This window comes from Tenrec ecaudatus, chromosome 5 (assembly GCF_050624435.1).
Source record: "Tenrec ecaudatus isolate mTenEca1 chromosome 5, mTenEca1.hap1, whole genome shotgun sequence".
In the NCBI taxonomy this organism is placed as follows: domain Eukaryota; kingdom Metazoa; phylum Chordata; class Mammalia; order Afrosoricida; family Tenrecidae; genus Tenrec; species Tenrec ecaudatus.
The window spans coordinates 7,985,388-8,012,334 of NC_134534.1; the positions used below are offsets into that span (position 1 = coordinate 7,985,388).

Below are 26,947 nucleotides of genomic sequence, written 5' to 3' on the forward strand. Positions count from 1 at the left end.
GGACACAGAGGTGACAGTAAACGGAAACTGAGTGCAGGAGGGAGGGCTGGGGGAGGCGAGCAGGAGAACGGTGTCAGTGAGCATAACAAGTGCAGGACTTGGCATCTAGTCACTGAAGAAACTCCAGCTTCCTTAACGAGAAACTGAGGACAACCCGTCACGCCGACTTGTCAGGGTTCCCTCGTGCTAAGAAAGCACAAAATGCCACAAAAGAACACCTTGCAAAAAGGTCTGACATCAGGTCGACCTAGTTCAGATGCGGTGTTTTTCTGTCTGACTCCCTGAGACAAGGGCCCAAAGTGGACACCAAGGTGGGCATGCTTCCCCGGATGCAGAACCTGCTGAAGTCCTTGTGCTGACTGCCAAAGGAGGCTCAGCTCAGCAGCACTCACAAGGACAAAGGAAGCCCCAGGTAACAGCACCCAGCCACAGCCACAGCCAGCAGACTGAAGAGCCCAGGGCCAGGGTATGAGTGCCCAGCAGGAGGGCAGCACCCTACACTCAGCCAGTTTAGCCAGCTCTCTGCGAACTCACCATCAACTTCCTTCTCAATGAGGTCCAGCCTGCTGGTCACCTGGTCCTGCACGTGCTCAATGTGGGTGAGAAGGTTGAGCTGCCACTGCACAGGGGCATCTCCGGGGCTCTCAGAGCCCTTTCTGTCGTGACATACAAACACCGCACTCCCTTCCATTGGGCTCTTCTCCAAGGGATCATCGAGACCATCGGGAGAAAACAGAGAGCAGGATGAGCTGTGATGTCATACCGGGAAGGAGATCTTAGAAACCGCATCACCCACAATGCGGGCAGCCCGACCCGATGCCCAGGAAGGACGCGTTGCTGGCTCCTCGCCATACGCAGAGAGAGCCAGGGGCAGGCCCTAAAACGTTCAGAAAGCATCATCAGGTCTCCTTGAGTGCAGACCAATTGCTGGTGTAATTGTAGTCAAAGCCAGGCGATGACAGAAACACTGGGAAGTCTATGGCCATGGCCTACAGTCCGCCTACTGGACTCCATCCTGCTGAACAGTTTGGCTCAGTGCAGTGAAGACAGAAACGAAAAACTGTTTTTACAACTTCAGAAACGAACCCTGCTTAACCCAAACAAACTCCCTGCCACCGAGTCGATGCTGACTCGCAGCGACCCTACATGACAGGGTAGAACTGCCCCTGCGGGTTTCAGAGACTGTAACCTTTCACAGGAGTAGAAAGCCCCACCTTTCTCCGAGGAGCGGCTGGTGGTTCTGAACTGCTGTGTGGGGAGCAGCCCAACACATGACAACTACACCACCAGGGCTAGGGAGTAATTAAATGTCCCAACGGTCAGTGTTTTCCTGTAGAGAAATCTAAGAGGCCTTTACCCCCATTGTCCTTAGGAACTTCAAAGTCTACGCGAACCCCAGAACTCCCATGGGCTCTTGCCCGAGCACAGGTGCCTGTCCCAGCTGTACCTTGGCAGGCAGGCCATCTTCCTTTCCTGAGAAGTGTGGGCGGCTCTCCCTGCGCGGATGAAACTCCTGCTCATCACTACTGCTGCTGTCCTCATCACCATCGTCCCCCAGGTACCCGGGCTCTGCCCAAGGCCGGCAGTCCAGGCCCAGGGGCTGCGGCTTCTGATAACTGTGCTCACTGGTGATGTAAGTCCCTTCGACTCGGGGAGGCACGCAGGGTGGTTCCTTGTGGTTCAAGACCAGACAGGGCTTCTCCTCTGCAGTGGCCCGGCCTTGCCCAGCCTCGCTCTTCTGCACCCCAGCAAGGGCCCGATCTGGATCTTTCCACTTCCCAGTGCAAGCCCAGAGATGAAGGTCAGGGTGTTGCTTATTCCTGGAGAAGAGGAGGAGAGAGAGACAAGCAGCTCAGAACGAGACAGCAGGAATGAGGTCACGGCATGCCAGAGGGCCAAGCATTCATGATGGTCCTGGGTGGCTCCTGACTGCACACGCCTTGGGGACCAGACTCAGGCTGGGCTCCCCAGTCCTCTCTGCAGGCCCCGCAGGGCTGCCCCATCAGTGCTACTCTGTTGGTCTGCTAGCACCAGCGGTTCCCCTCTGAGTGGATGCTCACCAAGCCCGAAGAGCAAACTCGAACCCCGTTCGGCAGACAGCGCACATCCCGATTGTACTGAGCTTTCTGCCTCCTTATACTTGGTAAAACTCTAAGATGTGGAAAGATTTTGAGAGAGTATATGTTAAAGACTTTATTCCACCATAAAGTGACAGGAAACTCACTGCCATCGAGCCAATTCCAACTCCTAGGGACCCCATTGGGAAGGACGGAACTGCCTCTATCGGGATCCAAGACCAACTCACCCTTCCTGAGAGTAGAAAGTGGTTTCGAACTACTCACTTTGAAGTTAGCTGCCCAATTAACAATGACACAAATTTAGATACTAAGTGTGTAAAGGAACCTGTCTCCCCAAGGTGATCTAAACAGCTGAAGTGTAGTATTCTAGACTTTTCTCACAGGTAAAATTGTTTTGAATAGATAAAAACTCAAAAAACAAACTCATTACCATCAAGTCAATGCCAACTGTTAGACACCCTCCAGGACAAGGTAGGACTGCTCCTGTGGGTTTCCAAGACCGCACCTCTTTATGGGAGTAGAAAGCCTCAGCTTTCTCCCGCTGGTGGTTTCAAGCTGCTGACCTTGCTGTTAGCCAAATGCATAACAAACACATGTACTTTCTCCACAAGCGAGGCTCATCCCAGACACAACGTGCCTTTTTCACGACAGGGTTGTTTTAGATCCCTTCCCTTACTCTATTGGCTGAATCAGTGCCATGTGTCACCACAGAGCCTGGCCATTCAACTCCCCATCATAGGTGTGAGTGTGTGCATCTTTGCACACAGCAGGGCCAGCTCAGTCATACACTAGTGTGCTGAATATCACACACTCGTCTGCACTGGATAGTGGCCTTCAAAGAGGTGTGCTCATGACACAACCACACGGGGGACAATACATAGGAGCTGAAGATGCACAGGCCAAACTGCAGGGATTCATCTGGGCTGAGTGTGCCAACAGGAACAGGGAAAGCTGAGACTTGCTTACCATGCTACAGGGTTACAGTGAGAGAGGGCCCGAGGGGGTAAGGGACACAAGTTCCCGGCTCAGGCAAGTGAGACAAAAGGAAGACCACCTTCTTATGAAGAAGTAGTTAATTCTGGTTCATGTAAAACATGACTTTGTTGGTTGGTTGGTTTTTCAAGAAGAGTGTTAACTAAGCATTCAGAAGAATTTAGTAAAATTGGGTGGAAGGCCAGGAAAACTGGCCGGGGCCTGAACAGACAAAGTGATGAGGCAAACGGCCCCTCGACTCCTTGTCCTGGAGAGTGTAGCCACCTGGCTGGGCTGCATGCCCAGGTGGGCAGGGACAAGGGGCTCCCACAGGCCGTGGCTACTCCCCATCAAGGCCCTCAGCATTGCTCTGATAGGAGGAAGCCTCGTCTCAGGAGTGCTCCTTGTGGTGCCCTGGAGGCTGAGGGCCCAAGGCTGCTCCCTGGCTCCCTGGGGGTCCTTGGGGCTCACTTCAGAATGCCGATCTTCAGCTGCAGGCCATGCAGCACCTCTGCCACACCATACACATCTGCCAGCAGCCGATGAGTGGAAACAATCTTTTTGGCATTGAGATGAGAGTAATTTTCTTTTAAACATGACAAGCCGCACATTCTCCCGTTATTCAGCCAGTCTTTGTCACAGCGGTATTTTGCGCTCCACCTTTGACCTGCAGACAGAGTGGACGTTAAAGTCACGGGGGGGGGGCATATACTCAGTTCTCTCCCCGCTCCCACCCCACAAAGGGCACCCAGTGAGCGAGGCAGCACCCAGGATTACAAGCGGTATGAGAGAGAATGACAGTGGGGCCCGAGCAGCCAACTACTTCAGAGCTCTATCCCCAGCTGTCCCCAAAAGAGGGACGTGATTGGTGGCAGATGGCACCAAGAGGCACCCAGGTGCACTGTACTTCTGCGTCAGTCACTTGTCCTGGTAATCGTCCCCTGAATTTCCCAAAACTGTCTCATCATGTCCCTGCTCCTCACTGTGACATTCTAGGGCAATGGACAGGTATAGGAGGACCGGCTGGCCTCTCCTTGAAGAGGCCCTGCTCCTGTCTGTCTGCAGAAAGAGCCGGTCTCCACCTCGGTGGTAAAGCATGCAGCAGGCGGGGTTCACGCTCCAAGCAGCTCAGCTACAGGAAGGGAGTGAACAGGCTCCCGGCACTGCTGGGACTGGGATCCTCTGCCTGAAGCCTGGCCTTGTCAAGCAAAAGGATCGCTTCCTTGGCTCTGCTTGGCACAGTGCCAGCAGCACCTCACACCTTCCTGCACCAGTGCAGGAGGCGCACCTGCCAGAGACGGGTCACTTCAACTGCCCTGCACAAACCTGATGAGAGACAAAGACAGGTCTGTGACAGCTGGCAGGCACCCCCATGGTAAGGTCCCCACAGCGTCCCTGGGGACAGAGCCAAGTTGCCCCGGGGCGACATGAAGGGGCGCAGACTCTCCTCAGGGAAAAGCTCCAATCGGATCCATTCTCGTGTCTTTTCCTTAAGGCGAAAGGAGAAGTGTCCGGAACAGTGAAGCGTCTGGACACCATGAGGCTGGCAGGGTGGGGGCCTTACCTGGGGGGTCTCTGCAGACGTAGCAGCTGTACTGCTCCGGAATGCTGTCCTCCAGCAGCCCCATGCACACACTGTGCTGCCAGCACAGGCACTCTTCACACTGCAGGGAGACAGGGTACCATGTTCCGAGTCCACGCTCACCAGCTCAATCACCGCCATTAGGAGCAAGTCATCTATGGGAACTCCTCCTCCACCCCCACGTGGGGACCACAGGCCAGCCAGGCAAACAGAGCCGAGCAGAGTGCCCTTGGCAGCTCCTACAGCTGTGTAGCCTTGGCAGCTGACCCACAGGGCGGCCAGCCCTGGTGTGAGGAACCCCTCCACCCTCCAGCTGCCACTAACATCCCCCAGGTTCCCGTGTCAACACCAAACTGGGCTGTGCGTCCTCTTTTCTCAAAGACATCCCAGCGACAGTGAGAAGCAGCGCCTCCCTGGATGGAGGAGACCACAGAAAACTACCCATTTCTCCTTATTAAAGGGTGTCCGCAGGGCCGGGGGTGCTAACCACTCCACTTGAGAGAGATGTGACCGTCTGCCTGCGTCGTACAGGTGGCAGCCTTGACCACCCACGGGGCAGGTGGGCTCTGGTCGACGGGGCCATGGAGGGCTGCCTGCATGGAGGGGAGCAAGACCTGCTCCTATGAGAAAGCCCCTCTGCAAGGTGAAGGCCGAGTCACCCCAGCAGCTTGCAACATCGGGTGGACTTCAACAGCCCCAATGCAAGGCGCCAGTGACAGACCCATCCTTGCGGTGTCGCTGGCCCACTCCACCAGCAGGTCTCAGAGCCACAGTTCCGCACATGGTGCCGATGGCCGGGTCTTTGGGGAGGAGATCCCCACTCTGTTTTCTGGGGAGAACTCAAACCATCAATCTGCAGATAGCAGCTGAGCTCGTGGCCCACCTGCAAACCCAGGCGCTCCAGGGCAGGGGTGCTGCACTTGACTTGACTCTGTCACAGGGATCCTACGTGTGTGGGGCACAGCAGGGTGCCACGAGTCCTGAAGTTTGTGGCCTTTCAAAAGTGGGTCATGAGGGCTTACTTCCAGGGCACCCTTGAGTGGCTCTGAACCACCCACCATTCAGTCAGGTGTCCTAGGACTAATCATTCACTCACTGCCCAGGAAAGGAGAAGAGGCCCTGACGTGAGCAAACAGTCTACTTCAGTTGATGAAGAAATGTCCTGACCACTGCTCCTGACAGGTTAAAAACCCTGTCACCAGCACAGTGAGCACGAAGACCAGCCAGCAGCAGGCTCCCCGCCCCTCCTCACCCCCTGTACCTGGATCATGAAGCCGTTCTCCTCATCCAGCTCACAGATGCAGCGCACAATCTCATTGATTGCGTCATCTTCATCCTGAGACTCCTCAAAATTGGTGGAATCGAAGTCCTGATTGTACTCATCCCCGCTCAAAAGCAAGCTCTCCGTGGAAGAGTCATCTAGGAATTCCATGTCCGACAGGTCTAGAACATGGACGAGAGTTCGTCAAGTAGTTTGCCACTACCGTGTGCTTCCCCTAAAAGAAGGCACTGAAGCAGTGAATTAAGCTGTCTTTTGTTCAAAATGGGGGTGGGGGTGGGTGCCAGACAAATGGCAACGTAGAAGCTGTCTTGGGACGAGGCAACGACGGATGGATGGAGGGATCCTTCCTGGAAGCTCATGGTGACACGGCTGCCGTGCAGCTTCCTGTGGACAGCACCACAAGTGACTCAGGCAGCACTCCTATGTCTTGCTTCTAACCTAACGTGCCTAAGTCGAGCTGTGTTTCACATCAGTGATTCCAGAGCGCATACTTCGCAAATGCTTTCACAATACGGCCCCGTTGGGTGAGAATTCTCTCTAGTGCTCTGGAGATAAGCAGAAGCTCAGGGAGGCCGAGGCGCATGCGTTAGGTCTAATGCCAGTGCTGTTCTCTCAGCATCAGGAGCACCAGCTACCACAGTACCCGATAGAGATCAGGTACAGAACCGTGCACATGAAATGAAAGGGAAGCTGCTGGAGGCAACACTTCAAGGTAGGGACAAAACCTAAAAGCCAAGTAAAAAAAAACCCAAAACATAAATGACTGCTGGAGAGGCTGCAGAGATTGGAACCCTCATAGGTGACTTGGTGCTTCCTCAAACCACTGGGAATAGAGATTCCACAGGGGCCTGCCCTCGGAAGAAAGGGTCGGAACACGAACAGACACCAGGGCACCACTGAGCACTGGAGCCCTCTTCAAGAGAGTGGGAGGATGGAAACAAGCTCAATGGCAAAGTCACCGGTCTACACACAGTGTAATACTGTGCCTCCCTGAAAAGACAATGGCAAAACCACGAAGCACCACCTGTCCTAGAGGGGCCTGGAGAGCATCCTGCAGAGTGCTATCAGCCCACCAGGAAGGGAAAATCTGATAGGAGGCCACGGTGACAGGGGAAGTAGTTATGGACCAAAGGGAATCGACTTTGGAGCTTACCAAGGGGTGTGGCCCAGGGAGGGAAGTTCCAGCAAGGAGCGAGACTGCTGACAGGTGCTGACAGGTATAGACAGTCCACCAGAGGGAGGAACTGGGGACGGGCACATGACTAGGGGGTTCAGTGAGTGGTTGAAACTGCTGAGTGCAAAGCTGATGATTCGAAGATCTAAACCCCTACCTAACTGACCACATAAAATCTAGGGCAGCCCCAGGCTGAGCGCGGGGCGCTGTGTGGCAGCACTGCCCTGTTAAAGTAAGAAGAGTGCATTCTTAGTGATTTAAGCAGCAGTCCTCAAACTGGGACCACAGACCCTGAGGGGCTTTGATAAGGATCTTCACCTAAGGATCACCTTCTAGAAACTCACCTGTACGCACACTACGCTCTACGGCAATGTCAGGCTTTGGGTTTGCCTTTCTAAAAGTGTTCACAGTGGTGAGTGTTCGTGCTCAAGTCCTGCCAGCTTGGTGGGTTAGGTGTGGCGCTGCTAACCTCAAGGTTGGTGGTATCAACCCACCAGCTGCTTCAAGGGAGGAAGAGGAGGCTGGCTGGTCCCATAAAGATTTAGAGTTTTAGAATCCCTCTATTGGGAAGTTTCTGGTTTTGTTTTTTAAGAAAAAAAAAATCTTATCACTGAAGATATAGGTGCTATAGCAAAGTGGAGTGAAGAAACCAAATGGTGCCCGGTGGCTGGGCTTCAAAAAGAAGGCATTTAAGTGAGGTGTCCATTAAGTCCACAAAAGAAGCCTGCCAGGCTGAGTGATCCAAGGATTATAACTAATATAACCCAAATCTGAAGGAGGATGGCATCAGAGCTTAAATTGTGAACATCTAGTTTGCAGAAGGATACGGATGACAGTGGAAGCCTAAAATCCACTGGCAGGATCCACACACAGATTAAGCCTCCGCTGAATGTCCTCTGACAGTAGCTGAGGGATGGGAGTAGCCTTATTATCATCAGACAGAAAGTCGACCATGCCAGTGGCAGCAGCTCAGTTAAAATATAACATCTTATCATTTGATCTCTCGTTTGATTCATTTTAAATATGTTCTTGTTTTTAATATTTTCTGCTTTCTTTTTGAGGTTTTTTATCTGTTTTGTTTTTATTGTTAGTTTGTTGTTGCTGCTGCTTTGTTAATGTCTTTCTGCATATGAAATGCAGGACAGGAAAATCTATAGGGACAATAACTGGATTAATGATTCCTTGGGCAGAATACCTAGAGAAACGGTGTGAAAATGGGGATAAGAATGAAGCAAATGTTCTAAAGTTGACTGTGGTGCTGAGTACAATTCTCCTCGATGTGCCTCAACGCCTGACGCGTATATGATGCGATTTCCATGCCAGTAGGAAACAGGAAAGCACCTAAGGTTGCTGGAAGCGTGACATGGTTATACATACTTTCACCACTCAGATCCACCGACAGAATGGCCCGAGGATACTGACAGGCGGGGCTTTTCTCTGTGAACATGCTCCGCAGAGCCAGGGAGCTCCCAGAAGACCGAGGGAGAGGAGAGGAGCACCGTTCCAGAAATTCTAAGGAACTGTCTTCGTAGTCCGAATAGTCTGCAACACAAAATGCAGGAGGGACCATGAATAAGAGTCTCGGGCAATCCAGATGAAGGCCCTGCCAAGACCCCGCATCCAAGGACAGCAACAGCACCCGTGTTCCTCTCTGCTCATCAGCAGCCGGGTCACCAAGGTTGCTCCAACCGAGTGCAGCAAGAGCTCCTGGGAACTAGACCAGACAGTACAGGAGGGGCTTCCGAAAGTTTGCGGAAAAATTCCATTGCCTTTTAATTCCATTATTGACACGAACTTTTTGAAGCCTCCTCGTATGTATGAGGGGTACCCCCTCCCCAAAATACAATTTTTTCTAATCTATTTATAATTTTTTTTAACAAAACAACCTTACCACCTTCAAAGTACTTTCCACTGTGGAAACTAGAGTCCAGACCCTCAACAAGCTAAACTGTGAGCTGCATAACACCAGATTCAGAACAGTTACAATTTTGCTTCTAATTGCCCCTTGTCTCATCCAGCTCCTGCAAAGCTGGCTCCGCGAAATCACCCGAATAGCAGTCCACCAGATGATACTACAGCAATACCAGGCTCTCCACCCTGTGCCAGGCCAGGCATTCCAGTACTCTGCTTAAAACCCCCCTCCCTGGTAGGAGTTCGTCGTCCTTGTGTCCGCAGGAAGAAGTTACAGAAGAGACTGAATCCGCCCCTTTTCACTATAAGGGAGAGTCGGGTATGCCTGGTCTTGGCAAAAGGGACTCCATTTCAAATCCGGTGCCTTCAGCTTGGCTCTTAGAATTCACCTCTCACTGACCTCCCCCCTCCCCTGCTCAACCCCAAACACCTGGAACCGGCTCGTCCCGGAGCCAGAATGTTTTCTGAAGATAAGCACGCTCCACTCTACCCATCCTGGACATATAGATAAAATTAACGACCTCTTCCCTGCTGAAGCCCAGGTGTGCACAGATCCTCCCCAGCTTTGATCCTTCCCAGCTGTGCCTGCCAGCAGGGGTATAAAAACACATCCTAAATTCCCCAAGGCGTGGTTTCAATAGCTCAATACCCTGAGTTGCTGAATCCGCCCCGCAAGCCTCTCAATAAAGCCTGCTTCTAAACTTTGCCAATTGGATCTTTGGTTCTGTTTTGCGCCCCAAAATCCTTACATCTACTACACTTAATACATCTGTCAAATCTGCAATTCCATTCTTGGAAACAATTTTTCTGTTTGGATGGTTGACAGCACCTCCCTCATGTTTTTCTTCACCTCTTTCACATAATCAAACCACTATCCTCCTCTCATGCCCCTCTTTATTCATGGAAACAAAAAGAAGTCATGTGGAGCGAGGCCAGGTGAGTAAGGTGCATGGGGCAAGAGAGGAATGTTTGTTGTTGTTGTTTTTTTTTTGCCAAAAACGAGTGCACTGAGATGGCTGCATGAGCAGGTGCATTGTCGTGGTGGCAAAACCAGTCCCCCGTCTGCCACAAATCAGCCTTTTGTCGCACATGGTTACGCTACCTTCTCAGAAGCTCTATATAGAAAGCTTGCTTAACAGGCTGACCTGGTGGGATGAACTCCAAATACACTATCCCCTCATATCCCAAAACAAATGAGCATCGGTTTCTGTTGGGGTGGCCCCTTGTATATCTACGCAGGGATCATGTTTTCTAACTAACCGAACAAACCCAAACCCATAAAGTCGATTCCAGCTCACAGTGACCTTCCTTAGAGTTCCTGAGGCTGCACCCTTTTACAGAAGCAGACGCCTCATCTTTCTCCCACTCGGAGCAGCTGGTGGAGTTGAGCCGCAGACTCTCGGGTTAGTTGTCTGTCACTAAACAACAGCGGAGTAACCTTGGCTTGCAATCCTAGGGGAGGCTCTCATGCTATCTAGCAAGCTTATTATGATGGCAACCTTGAATTTGATAAGTCAATCCTTCAGCAACAAAACCAAACCAAAGCCAAACTCACTGCCATCGAGTCGATTCAGACTCATATTGACTCTATAGGACAGAGTAGAACTCTCCCTGTGGGTTCTGAGGCGGCAAATCTTAAGGGAGTAGAAAGTCTCGTCTTCCTCCCTCAGAGCAGCTGGTGGTTTTTAACTGCTGATCTTGCAGTCAGCAACCCAACTTGGACCCACTATGCCACTCAGACTCATCTCAGTAACAAAACCTCTGGAGGCCATGAGTGGGTCTGGGAAGCAATCAGCACCTCTGGTTCTCCTCAGTCAGGGCCGGGGCAGGGAGAAGACAAGGCAGCTCTAGGCCTGGGATGGCTCCAATCAGAAGAGCACAGGATGGCACCTCTGACAGGCCGCAGGGTAAACGGCTGACACCCAGTAACCAGGAGGCAGAGTTGGGGAGACAGCAGGAAATGAGACGTGAGGCTGAGGGACAGCAGGCACTGGTTTAGCAAGACCCAGCCAGATGGAGGTGGGGCAGCGTGGGTACCGGGCCAGAGGCTACTGCAGCTGTCCAAATAAGAAGTGAGGGCAGTGAAGGTGAACCGAGGGCGGGAGTGATGGATTCACTGGATGGGCGGGTGGAGATGGGTAAGGCTGGGCATATTTACGGGTTTCTGGCTGAAACAATCGTGCTGATGAACATAAAGTTCTGGAATGGGACTGAGGAATCCACGGGAGGTGGAGGTGGAGCTGGAGTGGACTGTGGGTTCAGAAGAGGGCCTAAGGCGGGAGATGGACGTGCCCCTAAAGGAGGGCTCTAGGAAAGGACAGACACCCCTCCATCCTAACGGGGCCAGAAGAGGAGAAGCTGGGGCACGAAAGCGCAGGCCCACGTGTACGTGTGGTGAACAGGTGATGATCAGGGCCGCCCCGATGGCTTCTACTTCCTCAACCAGGTGTGAGCCTACGGACAGCAGGGAAAGGACTACGTAAAAGGTGGGGAGAGTGGGAAAGCTGCGGAAAGGTGGGGTCTGGGGTTGCGGGCATACAAGAGGAGCTGGGTAACCACTTTCATCTATACTAAGGGTCAGCTTAGTTGACAATGGGGTGGGCCCAACAGGGGTACTCTTTGATTAAGAGAAAAACAGACACTTTTTTTTGTACATGGTCTGGCCCACACTGGCCACACTAGATCATTCAGACACAAAGACAGAGAGACAGTCAATCATTGCTGAGTCCTGTCAGTACTTCACCAATGACCCTCTGGACACAGTCTATGAATGAGCAGGAACTAGCGTGGGCCTTTAAAACTCCCTGCCATAGAGTCAACGCTGGCTCATAGCAGCGTCCGAGACAGTAACTGTTTAAGGGAGTAGAAAGCCCAGTCTTTCTCCCAAGGAGCTGCTGGTGGTCTCAAACTGCTGACCTTGCAGCTTGCAGATCAACTCATAACCACCCTATGATGACTTTATTTAAATCTCTGAAGGAGGAACTAGCACAGCCTTCTCGAGGGGAGGGAATGGGGGTTTAGAAAAGGTGGGTAGCCTGTCCAAGATCCCCCTGCTCCAAGTGTCACAAACGGGACATGATCCCACACTGAGGAGTATAAACCCTTCTTTAATCCACTCCATGCTACGCAGTCTCCCCAGCATAAAGACAAGTGGAAAGAGTGCCATGATAAAAATGAGACAGAAACCCAGTTTGGAGCTAACCATAGGACACGGCCGACACGGACTCATTCTGTCTCCTCTCGGCAAATGAACAATAGCTCTCTGCATTCCCCAGTTCCTCCTCCCGTGGGATTAAGAATGAAAGTCAGCTGCCATGCTTAACACTGAAATCAAATGTCAGCCCTGACATCAGCTCCTTCCTGGATCACTCCAACCTCTCAAAGCCTGTTAAGAGAAATGATTTTTGTATCACACACACTACACTGAATAGATGACACCTTCCCAAAGATATTTACGTGTGGTTCCTATTGCTTTCCCAATGTTTTTTTACTCTGCTGGCAAACTCTGTGAAGGGCAATGGTGCTTTTACTACTGTATGCTTTGGGTTCTCCTTGTACTTTCCAGCTCACGTTCTTGCTAATCTCGGCATGCCTCCATTAGCTTCCCCATCTTTACAGACACATCTCTGTCCAATGAGCTGAAGTGGTTTGCTCAGAAAGTAGCAAAAAAAAGGTCACTCTGATGCTGAGACGGAAATTTCTCACACTCACACAGGGAGTACAGTGCTAGATAGTTCTGCATTTTGTAAATTCATTCTGGTCATCAAAATACATCTTGACCCACTTTGGGATGGAAAAAATTATTTTTAAAAATGTTAACTAATGACTATTTTTCAGAACTTTGTTTAAAATCACAGTAACCACGGAAACGTAGTAATCCAAACAAACAGACCCAAACACCTGGCAGAAGGTAGAAGGAAGGCGAACTGCACCAAAACCCGTCTTGGTGACCAGCTCAGTCTTTGGGCTAGTGTGGATTCCACCAAGCTGTGTGTGCAGGGGAGTGGTGGAAATGGGAGGCATAGGAGGCCCAAGGTACTCGTTGGGAAAACTTTTGTTTCTCTCTGCCTTAGTCAACAGTTTGCAAAATGAGAGCCAAAGGCCTACTGTGGAGGTCATCATCATGGGGACTGAATGAGGCAATATCCACATCAGGCTTAGACGGCTCTCACTTGTGACACAACTACCAACAGTGGGGCGTGCAAGCTCACACTGAATGGTGAACAAAGGCATTGTGCTAAACACTCCCTCACAGTGGTGACTGCAGACTAAATATGTATTATGATAGAATTGAAAGGTAGTCATAACGGGAATTCTTTATACTTTACAAAGCCTTTGAAATGTTGAAAGTCCCTCATTTTCCATTTAAGGAGAAGCCCTCTAATTTAATCATCTGGGGAAACATGTCACTCCAGGATTATAAACAGTGTCATTTCCAAGATGAATAAATTCTCCTCAAATGTACTAAGGGTGACAATTAATCACAAGACGTTGATTACCTTACTCCACACGTGCTGTTTAAATATAGCACCTTCAGGCTGATGCGTCTCCCTTAGAGGTGAGATGTTCATTTACAGGTCCGACTTTAAGATGCAAACCACGATACAACTCTCTACTCTTTCATTACAAAATAAAATGTGTAACATTTGAAGCATTAATATTTTGCAAAGCTCTTTTTAAAGCAGTGGTTCTCAACCTTCCTCATGCCGCGACCCTTTAATACAGTTCTTCATGCTGTGGTGACCCCCGACCATAACATTATTTTCGTTGTTTCTTCATCACTGTAGTTTGTGTACTTGTAGCCGCGATCCACAAGTTGAGAACCGCTGCTTTAAAGGATGCCCGCAATCAGAAACTGATGATAATTCTAAGGGGTGAGTTTTCTTTGCAAGGTTTCCTTCAGATTCTATCAATTTTAATAACCCCTCCTTTTCCCGTTACCACCTAGCCCATCCTCATAGCCTCTTCTGTCTCTGTGCTCCCAAGTGTCCCCCTTCTTACTGTGTCCCTGATCAGCCTTTAACTGCTACCTACTCTCTTCCACTATCACAAGTAAGATTTGGGGTCTGCTACAAAGTATCAGATACAAGCATGTAAGATTCTGTGTACGTTACAAAGTATCAGAACAGGTTCAGTTCACTGATGGCACAGAAAAGGACTGCAGTCCCTGGCCATTCCAGGGAACAGGCAATGGAACAGGCAAGCCGGTCCAAGGTGCTCCCCAGCTGTGGCCTGTTGTGGGTGGATGTGGCAGCTTATCTGTTTCTGTATTATGTTATGGCACTCACAGGAGGGCTTTCGGAAGTCTGCGGGAATGACGTTTTGCCTTTGAGGCTCCAGCGTTTCCTAGCTGCTCATCTCTCGTTTGGATTCTGTGCCTTCCGGCCTGTCTCTATCCTCTCCAGTCGCATGTTTTACAGAGATGTCCCTTGTAAGCAACCAAGAATGGGATGGAGAAAATCAATTATGACGATCTTCCTTATGGAGCTAGAGTTGCTTTTAAAAAAAGGATTTATTTTTTAAATCTTATGCTATAGTTGATCTTTTTGTGTCTGTCCTTTGGCGGTCTTCTTCCATGTCAGGCTTTTCATTGGTTTGACTTATGGTTTGGAAAAGATACCCGGTGCTTTGAATCCTATATTGTTTGTGGTAGAAATTTTACCATACAGAGTTACCATAGCAAAGTCTAAAATAAAGCCTTTTCTTTCACTCCTCCAAAGCAAAACGAGTTTAACAAACCCTGCCTTATCCCCAGGAGGCCCCTCCCAGTGTACAGGTGGTTTTTATGAGCACATCTTTCATTCCACCTCATTGCCCTTATACCAACGTGCGCTGAGCTCATCCCACGCCCTTCCGGTGCTCCTCATCCCTTCTGATGTCTCAGACCTCTCCTCTCCATCACTGAAAGTACATCTTTTTAGAATCTCTCCTACAGATGGCCTGGTGCTAGCACAGCCTTCCCGTCTTTTAAGTTTTGTCTAGATACAGCTTTAGTTCTTCTTTACTCTTGTACACTAACGTAAGGGAGTATCCTACAGTAGATTGGCAATAACAACCTCTCCCCTACACACGCACGCACGCACACGGTGCAGTAGGGAGCTTGACGCAGGGTACATGGTCCAGACACACATACGCATGCGCGCGCGCACACACAATGCGGTAGGGAGTTTGGCGCAGGATGAATGGTCCAGAGCACAGCTGCAAATGAAAGTGAGCCATGCCAATGCCTCTCCTATATCAAACAGAGCTGTGGACCTGAGAAATGAGTAAGATAAAGGAAGACCACCTGAATGACTTGGCCCCCAACCAGGAGGACTTTGTCTTACCTCCATTTTGATGTCTGGAAACAAACAAACAAACAAACAAAACCACCTACGTTGAAGACTCTCACATTTCACACCAGGGAGCAGCCACATGGGCGTACGAACCTCGCTGCTTAGATTTCTTCTTCTTTTTCTTCTTCTTCTTCTGCTTTGGCTTGTAGTGATCCTTGTCCCTCCTCTCTTTCCTCTCCTTATCCTTGTCTTTTCTCTTACCTGAAGGATAAAAGTCAGGACTTTAGTCATCGTGGTTGGCCCAAGTCCCTCCTCTGGTTGCTCAGCTCAAAGTCGCATTTATGTTTAATCAGCTGTACCAGTCACCTGCCCAGAGTGGACGGATTCAATTAAACTGTTGGTGTCATGAGTCGTGAACTCCTGATTAGCTTACTGGACTATAGGGGTCTTCATAGGCAGTGTTCAGAAATGCCAACGCCTGACACCTTGAAGTTAACACACACAGCAGTTACAATCTTGACAGGGGCAAGAGGCTCAATTTCCTGACGTGGCAAGACATAAAACTCCACCATTTGAAAATGACCCTATTAGGCTAGCTAATGAGAAGCTCTCTTAGAAGGTTGTATAAACCAAAATGAACTTTCTTCTTTGAGGTATTAAAAACGTTAAGTCAATCCGTAAACAGCCTTAAGATCTCCCCAAAACATACACAAAAATGAAGGCAAAGAACAGAAAGAATTTTAAAAAGTCAGTAAAATGGTTTCCCCCAAATTTTATGTACTTAAAGGGAAAAAATTTTTTAAAGACCATTTAAATTTGCTCTCTGTCCCTCCAAATCTCCAGGCGATCAAAGGGAAGCTTATGTTTTAGGTAGCCAGACTTTTCATTAGAGATGTTCCTGACACGCAAACTTTCTCAAGGAGTGTCTCCCAGTGCCCGGACCAAGCACACGTGAAAACGACCACCCAGGTGTTTGTGAAGGCATCTCTCTAGAGCTGAGCACTTGCACCTACAGGAAACCCGACAGACTACCACCTCCCGGCTGCCAAGCTTTCCAGTCTCTTGCTTCAAAGATTACTTTCTATTCATACCAAATGTTGTGGAGCTTTTTTCTTCCAATTTCACCTTTTTTTCTGTTTTCGTTATTCCTGTGGGTTTAGGGGGCAAAAATATGGGCGTTTAGTGAAGAAGTGTTCCAAGTCGGGGACACAGTTTTAAGTATCAATTGCTCATGAAATGCCATTGTAAGGCTCTTACCCACTAGCAAATGCCTGAACTCGTAACCGAGAAAGCCAGACTTCTTTTAAAAACGGACCCTTTCTAGGTTTCTGCCCCCTCAGGCTGCCCAGGCTCTGATCCCGGCTCTACCCCGTGACTAGCTAGCTGTGTGGCAGACAGCAAGTGCTTCCACCTCTCTGTGCCTTAGCGCCCTTCTCTGCAAACAGGGCAGAGGACCACCTGCCCTGGCGATCGATCGCTGAGTCTGGCAAACAGGCAACGCTGGGTTTGGGGTTTGTTTGCTTTTCATTTTCTCTTCCGTGCTAGGGCAGCAAGTTCAGACTGCCCCACATCTAGAAATCGAGTAAAAGCGAGGCTCGATATAAACAATGTTAGGATACAGATGTAGAAAAGCAGTAAAGGTCACTCTGGCTATGCAGCCCTGGGCGTCCACTCGCGTGGAAGGACCATGCAGCGTTCTGAACAAATGAGACACTAACTTAATGATAAGGTAGATTGACCTGTATAAAAAGGTTAAATGATTAATATTTACTCTCCCATTGCTTAAAAGGAGGGCACAGTCTTGTGTACCTTTGAGCTCCACCAAGAATGTGCTGCCAGCCGGTGGCAATCCACTTTTGTCTCTATCTAAACACAGACACTTCAAAGGCCTATCGATACACAGACACAGTCCACCTTAATGACACTTAGGTATTATACACAATAGTCCAGCGTACCTCCTAGACTAAAACGAACATCACGTCTCAAAACCTAAGTGCTGAGCAGACACATGCAATGAGGCTTCTCTCTATTCAACCACTCCTAGTGCTATGTCTTATTGGCAGGGTTAATCCAAGAACAATATTAACACGCACTTAAAGTAGTATTTCCATTTATTAAATTATACTTGAATACCATCATGTATGAAGTCTTTATTTTGCCTATCATGGGTTAATCTGGGTGTCCCCCATAACATATGTAAGCCAGTGGTTTGCATCCCATTTGGGAATGGGCTGTCTCTGTGATGTCCACGTGTGATTGTGTCAGGCTCTCACAGGAGAGGAGGAGGCACCAAAATAAGGTGACCAGATTTTCACATTGGTGAAGCGGACACCAGCGGGACACCATTGATAAAACTCATATCCTAGCGAAATAGCCACAATACAGCCGAAAACCGTATACCCTAGCTTGTCATGCATTCTTTCCAAAAATTGGGGTTTTTAAAACACCGCAGGATGCGGGTCAAATTGTTAAAAATCGGGACTGTCCCACCAAAAGCGGGACATCTGGCCACCTTACCAAACACCAACAATGCACAGTCATTGTCCCAAGATCAACCAAGCATTATCATTGCTTTGGAGGTGCCCCAGTGGTTCAGTGGGTAATACGCTGGGCTGCTCATTGCAAGGTCAGCAGTTCAAAAGCAACAGCTCCTCTGAAGAAGAAAAACGAAGCTTTCCAATACCATAAAGAATGACAACCTTGGAAAACTCCCAGGGCAGTTCTACCCTGTCCTGTAGGGTCACCAGGAGTCAAAGTAGATTCAATGGCAGCGAGTTTGGTTTTCTACAGAACAGTGGCTCCCAAAGCAGGTGATACGACCCACGGCAGGGTACTAGAATGATTCAGGGGGGCTGCAGATACAGGTGTCTATACTTCATCTTGGATTAGGGGCAAAAGTACAAAAATGTTTTTAGTTGCTAGGAAACATGGAGTCTTTTTAATTCCCCCTGAAAAAGGGGAGGTAGACCAAGTAAGTTTGGGAAAAACTATGGTCTAAACCAGGAGGCGGCATGGCTTGGGAGCCACATTTGGCTCTTTTGGTATGTACACGTGGCTCTGAAGCCAAATTGAACATTCTTAAGGGTAATGGTGATTTCATTTATTTGTAAATACATATTTATGGTTCTCAAACAATTTTTAAGTTGTTGTAAGGGATAGGATGGGCTCTTCCACTTCTGAGCGTTTGTCGCCCCCTGTCTACACCCTGGTCAAAAGCAAGATCACCTGTGTGAAGATTTCCAGGCACTGCCATCACACGGTAGGACACTTTAGGACGTGTACTCTGGCCAGCACCCTACTTTACCCTATGTCTATTCTTACTGTGCAAGTTTCACTCTCACTACTATCATCGGAATATGTGGAATCTTCAGGAAGAGATTTGCACATGCACACCTAAAAACAATTCCCTCCATAAACAGACATTGTTGTGATTCTAGCAGTACATTGTCCATCTATTCAGTAAGGCAACCAGTTCTGGTTGTTACAGACCTGCAAAACCCTTCAATAGGAAAAAAAAATAAAAACCTCTCATGCAGTTATGAGTAATTCTACAATCTGGTGAGAAAGAAAATAATTTACCATATAGAAAAGGTTTAGGGAGAAAAAGAATTAAAAATTATTCAGATTTGGGAAGATACAAGAAATATTTCAAACCCTGCAAATCTTCCTGCCTAGGCACTAATTTCTTAAAATGAAGTATATGTAAGATAACCTCACCACTGACAGTAAAGAAGAGGAGGAGGAGGAGGAAGAAAGGACAAGCTGCCCCGGGGTTACATGGGAATCCATCCCAACTGCGCCCACATATGGCTCTTAGTTTGTGCAAGAAAAGGGTTGAGTCTTTTTAGCAATTTAAAAGCAAGTGAAGATGATTGTGAAGTATGTGTTTTATGTCGGGGGAGCACAGATGGGCTAGCAGGTTCAACACTGAGCTGTTACCAGTTCAAACCCACCAGCCACTCTGAGGGTCTGGAAACCCCATGGGGCACCCCCCACCCACAGCGAGCCTCCCCCAGCCCCGCCTCCCAGTCCTGCAGGGTTCCATCCAGTAGGAATCAACCCTGTTGACAGTGAACGTTTGGTTTGAGGAAGTACTGATTCCACAGTTTCAAAGTGAGATCAAATTTGCATAATATTAAAGGGTCAGCTGCCTAGAAAGTCAGATGATAACAGGCCAGAGATGACTGTAGATAAACGTGACAAAGACTTTGGTCCTTCCCACCAACGAGCCTTACAGCAGCAGAGAAACCCTCTCTCCCCTCAATGTCACATTAACATATTTAGGAGAAGGAATGATAAAGGATTAATTGATTCCCATCCATCGATTTGGGTTCACAGTGCCCCGTGGGGCAGAGTAAAACTGCCCTGTGGGTTTCTCAGGCTTTCCAGAAGTAAGACCCCTGGGGGCAGCAGCCGGTGGGTTCGAACCCCCAAACTTTACGCCACCAGGTCTCCTTACACACCGCCACCAGGTCTCCTTACACACCCCCAGGCTTCCCCTATCTGTGCAGACCAGCTGCTAATCACAGGAAAGCATTGTACCTGGTGCTGCTGTCGCTGGAGTGCCTCTTCCATCAGGGGCTGTCTTGGGAGGAGGGTACATGAGCACCTGTGGACAATCCTTCTCCGCCCTAGGGAACTCACTATAGTAAGAGGGGCCTAGGACCCCGGGCGGTGCTGTAACTTCGGAACCACGACTTAAATCAAGAGGGAGACAGGGTCCCAGCTTCTCAAAGGACAAGTGTGCGACATCAGGCACTACGCAAAACAAAAGAAGGCAATATGGTATTAATGTCCAGACACTGCCTGTTACTATCCACGTGGACAGAAGTGGTGCTTAACTTAAAGGTGGTGTGTGCAGCCTAAGGGTAGTGTGAAGTCCAAAGAGAAGTACGTAGGGAAAGGGGGGCTTATGAACAGGCCAACCATCTCTACCGCTTATCTTCTTGCATGTTTGGTTCCGTATGAAATCAGCATATACATTACCCTCTGGTCCAGCAGACTCTGGCCGGCTGTGACAACTGATGGAGAATATTTTCCCATCAGGGGCTGCAGAGGGAGAGACCTTGTCTACAAAGCCGTCGGGCCCGGGCACTGTGGCCAAGCGCTGGGATCTTCTTCTCCGCTCACTATGCTGGCAAGTTCTAGGGGGGCTCACAGGCTGTGGAGGACCTAGAAAAAGATCTCCAATGTTCACGAGGCAGAAACATGCCAGGGGCATCTTATAGTTAAGGTCAAAAGGGGTGAGGGGCTGGTGGGGAGGGCTGGGAAGGGTGGGTAAAGGATTTGGATCCTGCCCTCTGATGCTATCTTGCAGGGTTGTCACATGGAACAGAATGTTCCAAAGGCAAAGACAAAAACCGGGCCCTCAGGCACAAAAGTATTCCCAAAACTAAACCTTACTACAACTCAGGAGATGGGACATTCATTTCAGGGTGATTCCCAAGCAAGAGATGGTGGTTAATTCTCTAATTGCAGACCATGTGTCAATTGCAATTTTCTCCTCTGAGGGGAGGGGAACTGAGGAGAAGGGAGGACAGGGGAGGGGATGGGAAGAGGTGACCCAAGCCTAACATACAATAGAGTTTGTACTTTGCTTCACTGGCCAAAGTAAAATGAACCTCAACCACTTTACCCCACCCTCATCCCCTCCATGGATGGCTTTCAACACATTTCTGGGCCTGATTCATTAAAAAAAAATTGAACACAAACAACATTCAGTCCTTGTGAAGGACAAGTGATAAGGGCTTCAAAGGAATGTGATACTATGCTTGTCTTCAGACAGTTTTCCGGTTAATTACTAACGTAGGGAGCCATTTCCATCGCTAATTTAGCAACTTGGGAATCTATCATTTTTATTTCCTTTTGAAGCCTGTGTCTTTTTCTTAGCTGGCATGTAAACACATTCAGCTATCAAGCAGAGGCCAGCCTCCACGTTCCTACCGTGTTCAGTCATGTAGGGAGGGAATAAGATGTCAGAAGGGCATGATGCTCCAGTATTTCAAGTCTAATTTAATAAAAATGAAAGACGTGTTTGTCATGATCATAAAAAAAAGACAAAGAAAAAAAGAATCAAAATCAATTGCTGTTAACAGGATGGTCATAGTTACCAACAGATCGAAAGAGTCCCAGATAAAATACTTAGCAATGTCATGTGACACTGAAGTGACTGAGGATGTTGAGATGAGTGACAAAATGGAACAAAGATTAAGATGACACAGTGTAAGTTTCCGCTCCCCATCCTTTCTACTCATTCGTTAAAAAGAACAACAATCAAGAAAGGAAAACAAACTGATCAAATGTTTTAAAAATATTGTTTGGTGAAATATATGGCCATGGCAGAGGTATGGATGTGTTTCGCCAAGGCTTCTCCAGGTCAACATGTGTAACGGTCCTGGAAACGGTCTGATGGGAGTTTGTCGTACGGGACAATCATAAGTCAGCTACTAATCAAGAGTAACTGGTTCATTTGCTGTTGGACGAGCAGAGGACAGCAATCTCTGACCCGAGTCTGTCAGGTTAGCGTCTTGCCTGGCTCTACCTGGAATCCTGGTCTAGTGGGGTAGGAGCAGGGTGTAGTAGCCAAACCCGTATGAAGCTGACTTTGACTCCATTAACTCTTGAAAGATCAGTAGCACTGAGATCTTAATGTCTTTCAAAGCACGACAGATGTTTTTTCGTTCCTCACAAGTCAGAGGCAGCTCATGTTCACAGTGGAAATCCTAAAACAAGGCTGAGCAAACAGGGCTGCAGGCTGAGTATGGTGACAAGGGGACACCCTGAACAATGCAGCTCACCATGAGCAACCATGGAAGTTAAGAAAGCTCCCCACCTCTCTTGTCTCTCTGTTATTTTGGTTTAGGGCTTTTTTATAATGAATCAGGCCTCTCATCGTGGGTGGCTGATTAGCTGAGCTTCACACTACAGTGGACTTAGTGTGGTCGAGGCTCCTCAACCAGCAGCAGTATCTATAGTAAACGTCGGAAATGTACATGGGTTTTTGGCTTTTTTTCCCTTTTTTTGCCCAAGAAATCCATTTCAAGCCTTCCCTACCACGGCCACTTTTGTGAAAAGCCACCTTAGAAAAATACAATATAGCTACAATCAGACTCCTTTGAATGTCTCTTACAGGATAAGTAACTAGTTTTGAAAAGTCTGTGCTCACTAGTTTTACTTATCACTGTAGAAGCCAGCTGAGACACAAGCGCCAACTCCTCGACTGGCATTAGCTCTGGGGACAGTGGTGACTTAGGGGCTTTAGGACACCCAGGAGACTCTCCAGATGCATGTTTGCATTTCTTGCTGCGAGCCTTTCCTGAAGACAAAGTTGAGGATAACAGTGCAGGTTTCTGAGTGTTGGCAGAACTGCTAATGGCAGCTTCATGTTTTTTCTGACTTTGAGGTTTAGGTGAAATCGCCTGAATAAATAATAAAAAATTGATATTTTTATTTTGGTTTCTTCATTTATTTTTCTTTTTTTGCTCTTGTATTCTACTTTGATTGTTAAGCAACTTTAGTATCCAAAAACATTGTTAAGCAACATATAACATTTCTATTACAAATGAAAAACCAAAAAGAACCCCACAAATTATTAACTAAAATTTGAAGAGGCTCTCTTTAAAGGGATACTGTCGTCTTGTAGCCTAAGTGAAAACTGGAACAAGACAAAATTTTCATCATATGCTCAAGAAATGAACCATAGTCTTATTGGACAAATACTTTCTGTATTAAATTCAAATATTCCCATCTGGGAACCATACTGATGAATGACAGTAACAATCACATACACACATCATTTCATGTGTGTACCGGAGGGGCTGTGGAATACACTTAAGCTTTTGATTTTCGGTTAAGTTCATACAGCTTTCCTCATCCAAAAAGTGAATGTGAAGGGTCAAGGAACAGTTTCCCTTTAAAGAAAGATCTCAACAGAAAAACAATGACCAAATTAACGAAAGTCTCTAACTCATTTTAGTACTGAAGGCCAGTTTCATAGGCACAGAGCCTCATGAACACACAGCCACCAGCAGTATAGAGTTAAGACTGAGAAACAATACAAAACAAACAACAAACAAAAGAAAAAAACTGATATAAAGTGTAAGTTAAAAACATTGAATTTATAAACAAAATACGCGTCGCATTCATAGATGAGTTTTTACCTTCTTCCTGCCAACTGACACTTTTTAAAAAGAAATTAGAGTTCTGTCTGTTCTTTCATAAAGAACATTCTTAATTTATTTGGGGTAAAATGTTCTACACAGTCCAGTACGTGTGGGTGCGCCCACGGTCGCAGGGGAAAGTCACGGAGGGTGAATTTGCAAGCGCTGGGATTGGAATGTCTGGGCTGTGGCCTCTTTCTGCTGTCTGGGTCCGAGAGTCAAGGGCCCTTTAATTAGTGAGATTGAGCCAGACCTCTGTCAGAGTGGGCGTGTGGACACCTGACCAAGCTGCTCGTCCTCCAAGAGCCGCGTCACTGCCTGGTCTTCTGGGAAGGGCAACCATCAGGCCTGTCGTCTGCAGGTCTCTACTGTCTGGGGACCAAATGTCTGCTCTCACGAAAATACGATAGGTGCTTTACAATGGTGGCAAATTCCCATTGGGAAATAAGTGGGGCACCTTGACTCTAGAGATGGCACGGTGGAAAGACCGCATCCAAGTTGGGTGTCAATGTCTCATTCATTCGGGCGTCATCTGCTGTTTGCTCATGAGACGTGTGTGTACGTGCAGTTGCATAAATGGAAAAAGCACTCCATAAATGGAAATACTCCTAAGCTTATCATAAAAGGTGTTGCCAGAAAAGTAATTAGAGCCATTCCTTGTAAATAAACAATTTTATTATTCACCTTCACATCTGTGAAAGACATCACCACAGCATCCATTACTCTCAAGGTACAAAGTTATAAAACAGATTTTAAAACTTAAATTAATATTTTGATAAGGTGCTTAACTTCTAAAACAAGGACAAATTAACATTTTTAAAACCTTACTAAATTAATATGCAACTAATGCAGGTTTTACCCCAAAGAAAATATAACATGACATGGGCCTAATACAATTAAATAATCTGTAATTAATCACCTAAGACTGGGAGATTCCAGAGCAGAATTTAGGTATTTTAAAATGATCAATAAGATGCCTCCGTTAGCACAAGTCAGTCTTGGCTACAGGCCTGTTATGGTTCTTTCACTCATTGGGACAGCACAGGGGACACTTAAGGCCTCTCTCTGTTAGGTCTTTGGTTGATGACAACAGAGATGGACTCAAGAGCTTTATAACTCGGCTTTTTCAATTTTAATCACTTGGCAAAAATTAAAAAGATTAGAACTATAGTTATAAAACATTGTCACACTAAAATCAACCTGAATGCCAAATTTTAAAAGCACACTGTGTTCCTTTAAAAAAGAACCTAATTTACAAAAGTTCATTCATGGCTATTGGTCTCTTGTTACAAAACTGGCAAGGGTGTTCAGAAAATGTTTTTTTTAATCATGTAAATGGAACAGCCGAGTTACTCGTTTTTCTTTCTTTCTAGGATTTTAAGCCCATTATGAAATGCTGTACTTGGTATTTCTCTCTGCAACAGACCCTGACGCTGTCTGCGCTTTCATTCACAATCGCAGTCACCTCAGAGGTCTTGTGCATAATGAAAGACTGACATTGTAGTGAATTTTCCAGAAACATTTTATTACCCAAGTCCCTGATTTATTGCATTCTGAGAATACCATGATGAAAACAGTGACAAAAACACAAAATCTTTTTCTATCTGGGATGTTCCATGTAGCAAACACAGTTAAAAAAAAAAAAGCATTGGAAATGGGGTCAGTGGGTATCGGCAAAGACTTTAACCATTGGGTAAGCACAGAGAACCAGAGAAAGATGTGTCAACAGTCATTCCAAAGACCAGTGCTTTCAGGGTAGCCTCACTGGAGGCATCCCGACAATGCACTGGTACCAGATGGGCAGGCCTAAAACCACCCGAACAACTCAGCCCACATCAACGGGACTGGGTGGTATCTGCAAAACAGACATCCAGAGGAGCAAAAAGATGCTCGCCATGAGGGATCCTTGATTAGGCTACTGATAAAGGAAACCAAAGGACTATGAAAAGGATTGGTTTGAACTACATTAAGGCTCAGCTTTTCCAACAGGAGGCCCAGGGGGATCCAGTTATGGCTATACTGTGTCCTTAAGTCTGACAATGCCCAGGAAGTCTTCTTACAAAGCCCTTAGAGGAGGTGGGCGCATGCACAGTTCTGTATGTACAGCTACGGTGGGCGTCGGAAGGCAGCCAGGGCCAAGGCAACCAACTGCCCCCTGCCCTGATCAACTCCTCTCTTAGGTGGTTTACAGACAGACCCTTTAATCATTTTTTAAACTCTCGTTGTGTGTGTGTGTGTGTGTGTGTGTGTGTGTGTACTTATTAAAATATACATCCTAGCAAAAAAAGTATGGCTCATTGATCAATTCATAAAACAGAGTCAGTCCAACACCAAGTGTTCCAATAGAAAATAAACTTCTTCCAAAAGAAGTGTGTCGATGTCAAAAACCCTGTTTGAGCTCACAAATGAAAAAGTATTTGTGGAAGGGTCATTTTGTCAGCTAGTCAGAGGTGGTCCAGGTGGGAGCTAGGACTCTGGGAGGTCAGGCTCCAGGCCTTCAAGAGTGGGAGACCAAGGCTCAAAGGCTAGTCTCTCGAAAACAAGAGCTAATGAAGTCTGCAGTGTCTATCTGGTACACCGCGCAGAAGGCAGAAATAAAAATATCGCATCGATTCACTCGTTCCCCATGCCCGCAATCTCAATCTGCGCACCAGTGCAGCTCCTGCTAGGTGGCCACGCCCGCTGCAGCCCGTTCCTGCGGGCACCTTGAAACCAAGCAACCGCTCCCCTTTCATACCTGCTCCAGCATTGGAGCCGTTTCGTTGGGATCTTCCTTTTTTTCCGCACCATCCACCCCAACGGCTTTGGATGCCAACAAACCTTGAGGAAAATTGTACAGAAACAGCTTATTAGAAAAAAACCAGTGACGTGCACCCAAATCCAGTCCTCAGAAAACTTAGCAGCTGACATCTCCCACATCCTCGACAGAGAGGCAGTCAACAGGCCCAAGGGTTTAGCTGACAAAAAGACAAAACACCTTTGTGACGAGTCCAGGGGCTGGGTCAGAACTTGAGAATTGCTCACAGAAGTCTGTGCTTGTTCTAATCTTAAAGGCACCCTTTCACAAAGCATTGTTACAAATAAAACTTCCGTGGCTTAAAGTCCAGAAACATAGGATCACTTGAAAGATTGTTTACCCTGGTAATACAGAATCTATGTAAGAAAAAAAATGCAGAAGACAGGGAAATCCTCCTGAACATGGAATATCAATGAAGATCTATTTTGTTGGTGTATTTATTCCCGACTTTAAAAAAATTCCTAATTTTCTATTTCGCCTGCGCAATTTACCCTAAATTGTATGTGTTTTTCTCTTCGAGAAAGTATTTTTAAATGCCCAATGATATCTTCTGGCAAGAGTGTCTAAAACGCTACTGGAACCACCATTGTTGGCTGGGAAACGAGTGGGAGGGCAGCTCCTTCCCAGAATACCCGATCTTTACTTACTATCATGGCCTCATTCCACAAATGATGGGCTAATCTGAAAGTCCCTGCCTTGCCCAGTGTGTAGCACTAA

At 47.6% G+C, this 26,947-nt stretch overlaps 1 protein-coding gene across 11 annotated transcripts in view; it reads right to left on the bottom strand.

Moving 5' to 3' along the window:
* Window positions 1–26,947, bottom strand: part of PHF20L1 (PHD finger protein 20 like 1) — a 69,486-nt gene that overhangs the window by 3,066 nt on the left and 39,473 nt on the right. For 9 of the 11 annotated variants that reach the window (XM_075549245.1, XM_075549244.1, XM_075549242.1 and 6 more), the window contains 12 exons: window positions 26,171–26,253; window positions 22,440–22,692; window positions 20,261–20,446; window positions 19,817–20,032; window positions 16,366–16,422; window positions 15,428–15,535; window positions 8,466–8,630; window positions 5,894–6,075; window positions 4,615–4,714; window positions 3,522–3,717; window positions 1,448–1,820; window positions 535–697 (listed from right to left, as the gene is read on the bottom strand). In XM_075549245.1, the coding sequence (XP_075405360.1) occupies window positions 535–697; window positions 1,448–1,820; window positions 3,522–3,717; window positions 4,615–4,714; window positions 5,894–6,075; window positions 8,466–8,630; window positions 15,428–15,535; window positions 16,366–16,422; window positions 19,817–20,032; window positions 20,261–20,446; window positions 22,440–22,692; window positions 26,171–26,253 (2,082 nt within the window). The remainder of the gene's footprint in view (window positions 1–534; window positions 698–1,447; window positions 1,821–3,521; window positions 3,718–4,614; window positions 4,715–5,893; window positions 6,076–8,465; window positions 8,631–15,427; window positions 15,536–16,365; window positions 16,423–19,816; window positions 20,033–20,260; window positions 20,447–22,439; window positions 22,693–26,170; window positions 26,254–26,947) is intronic. The other 2 variants (XM_075549247.1, XM_075549243.1) reach the window with 2 other exon arrangements.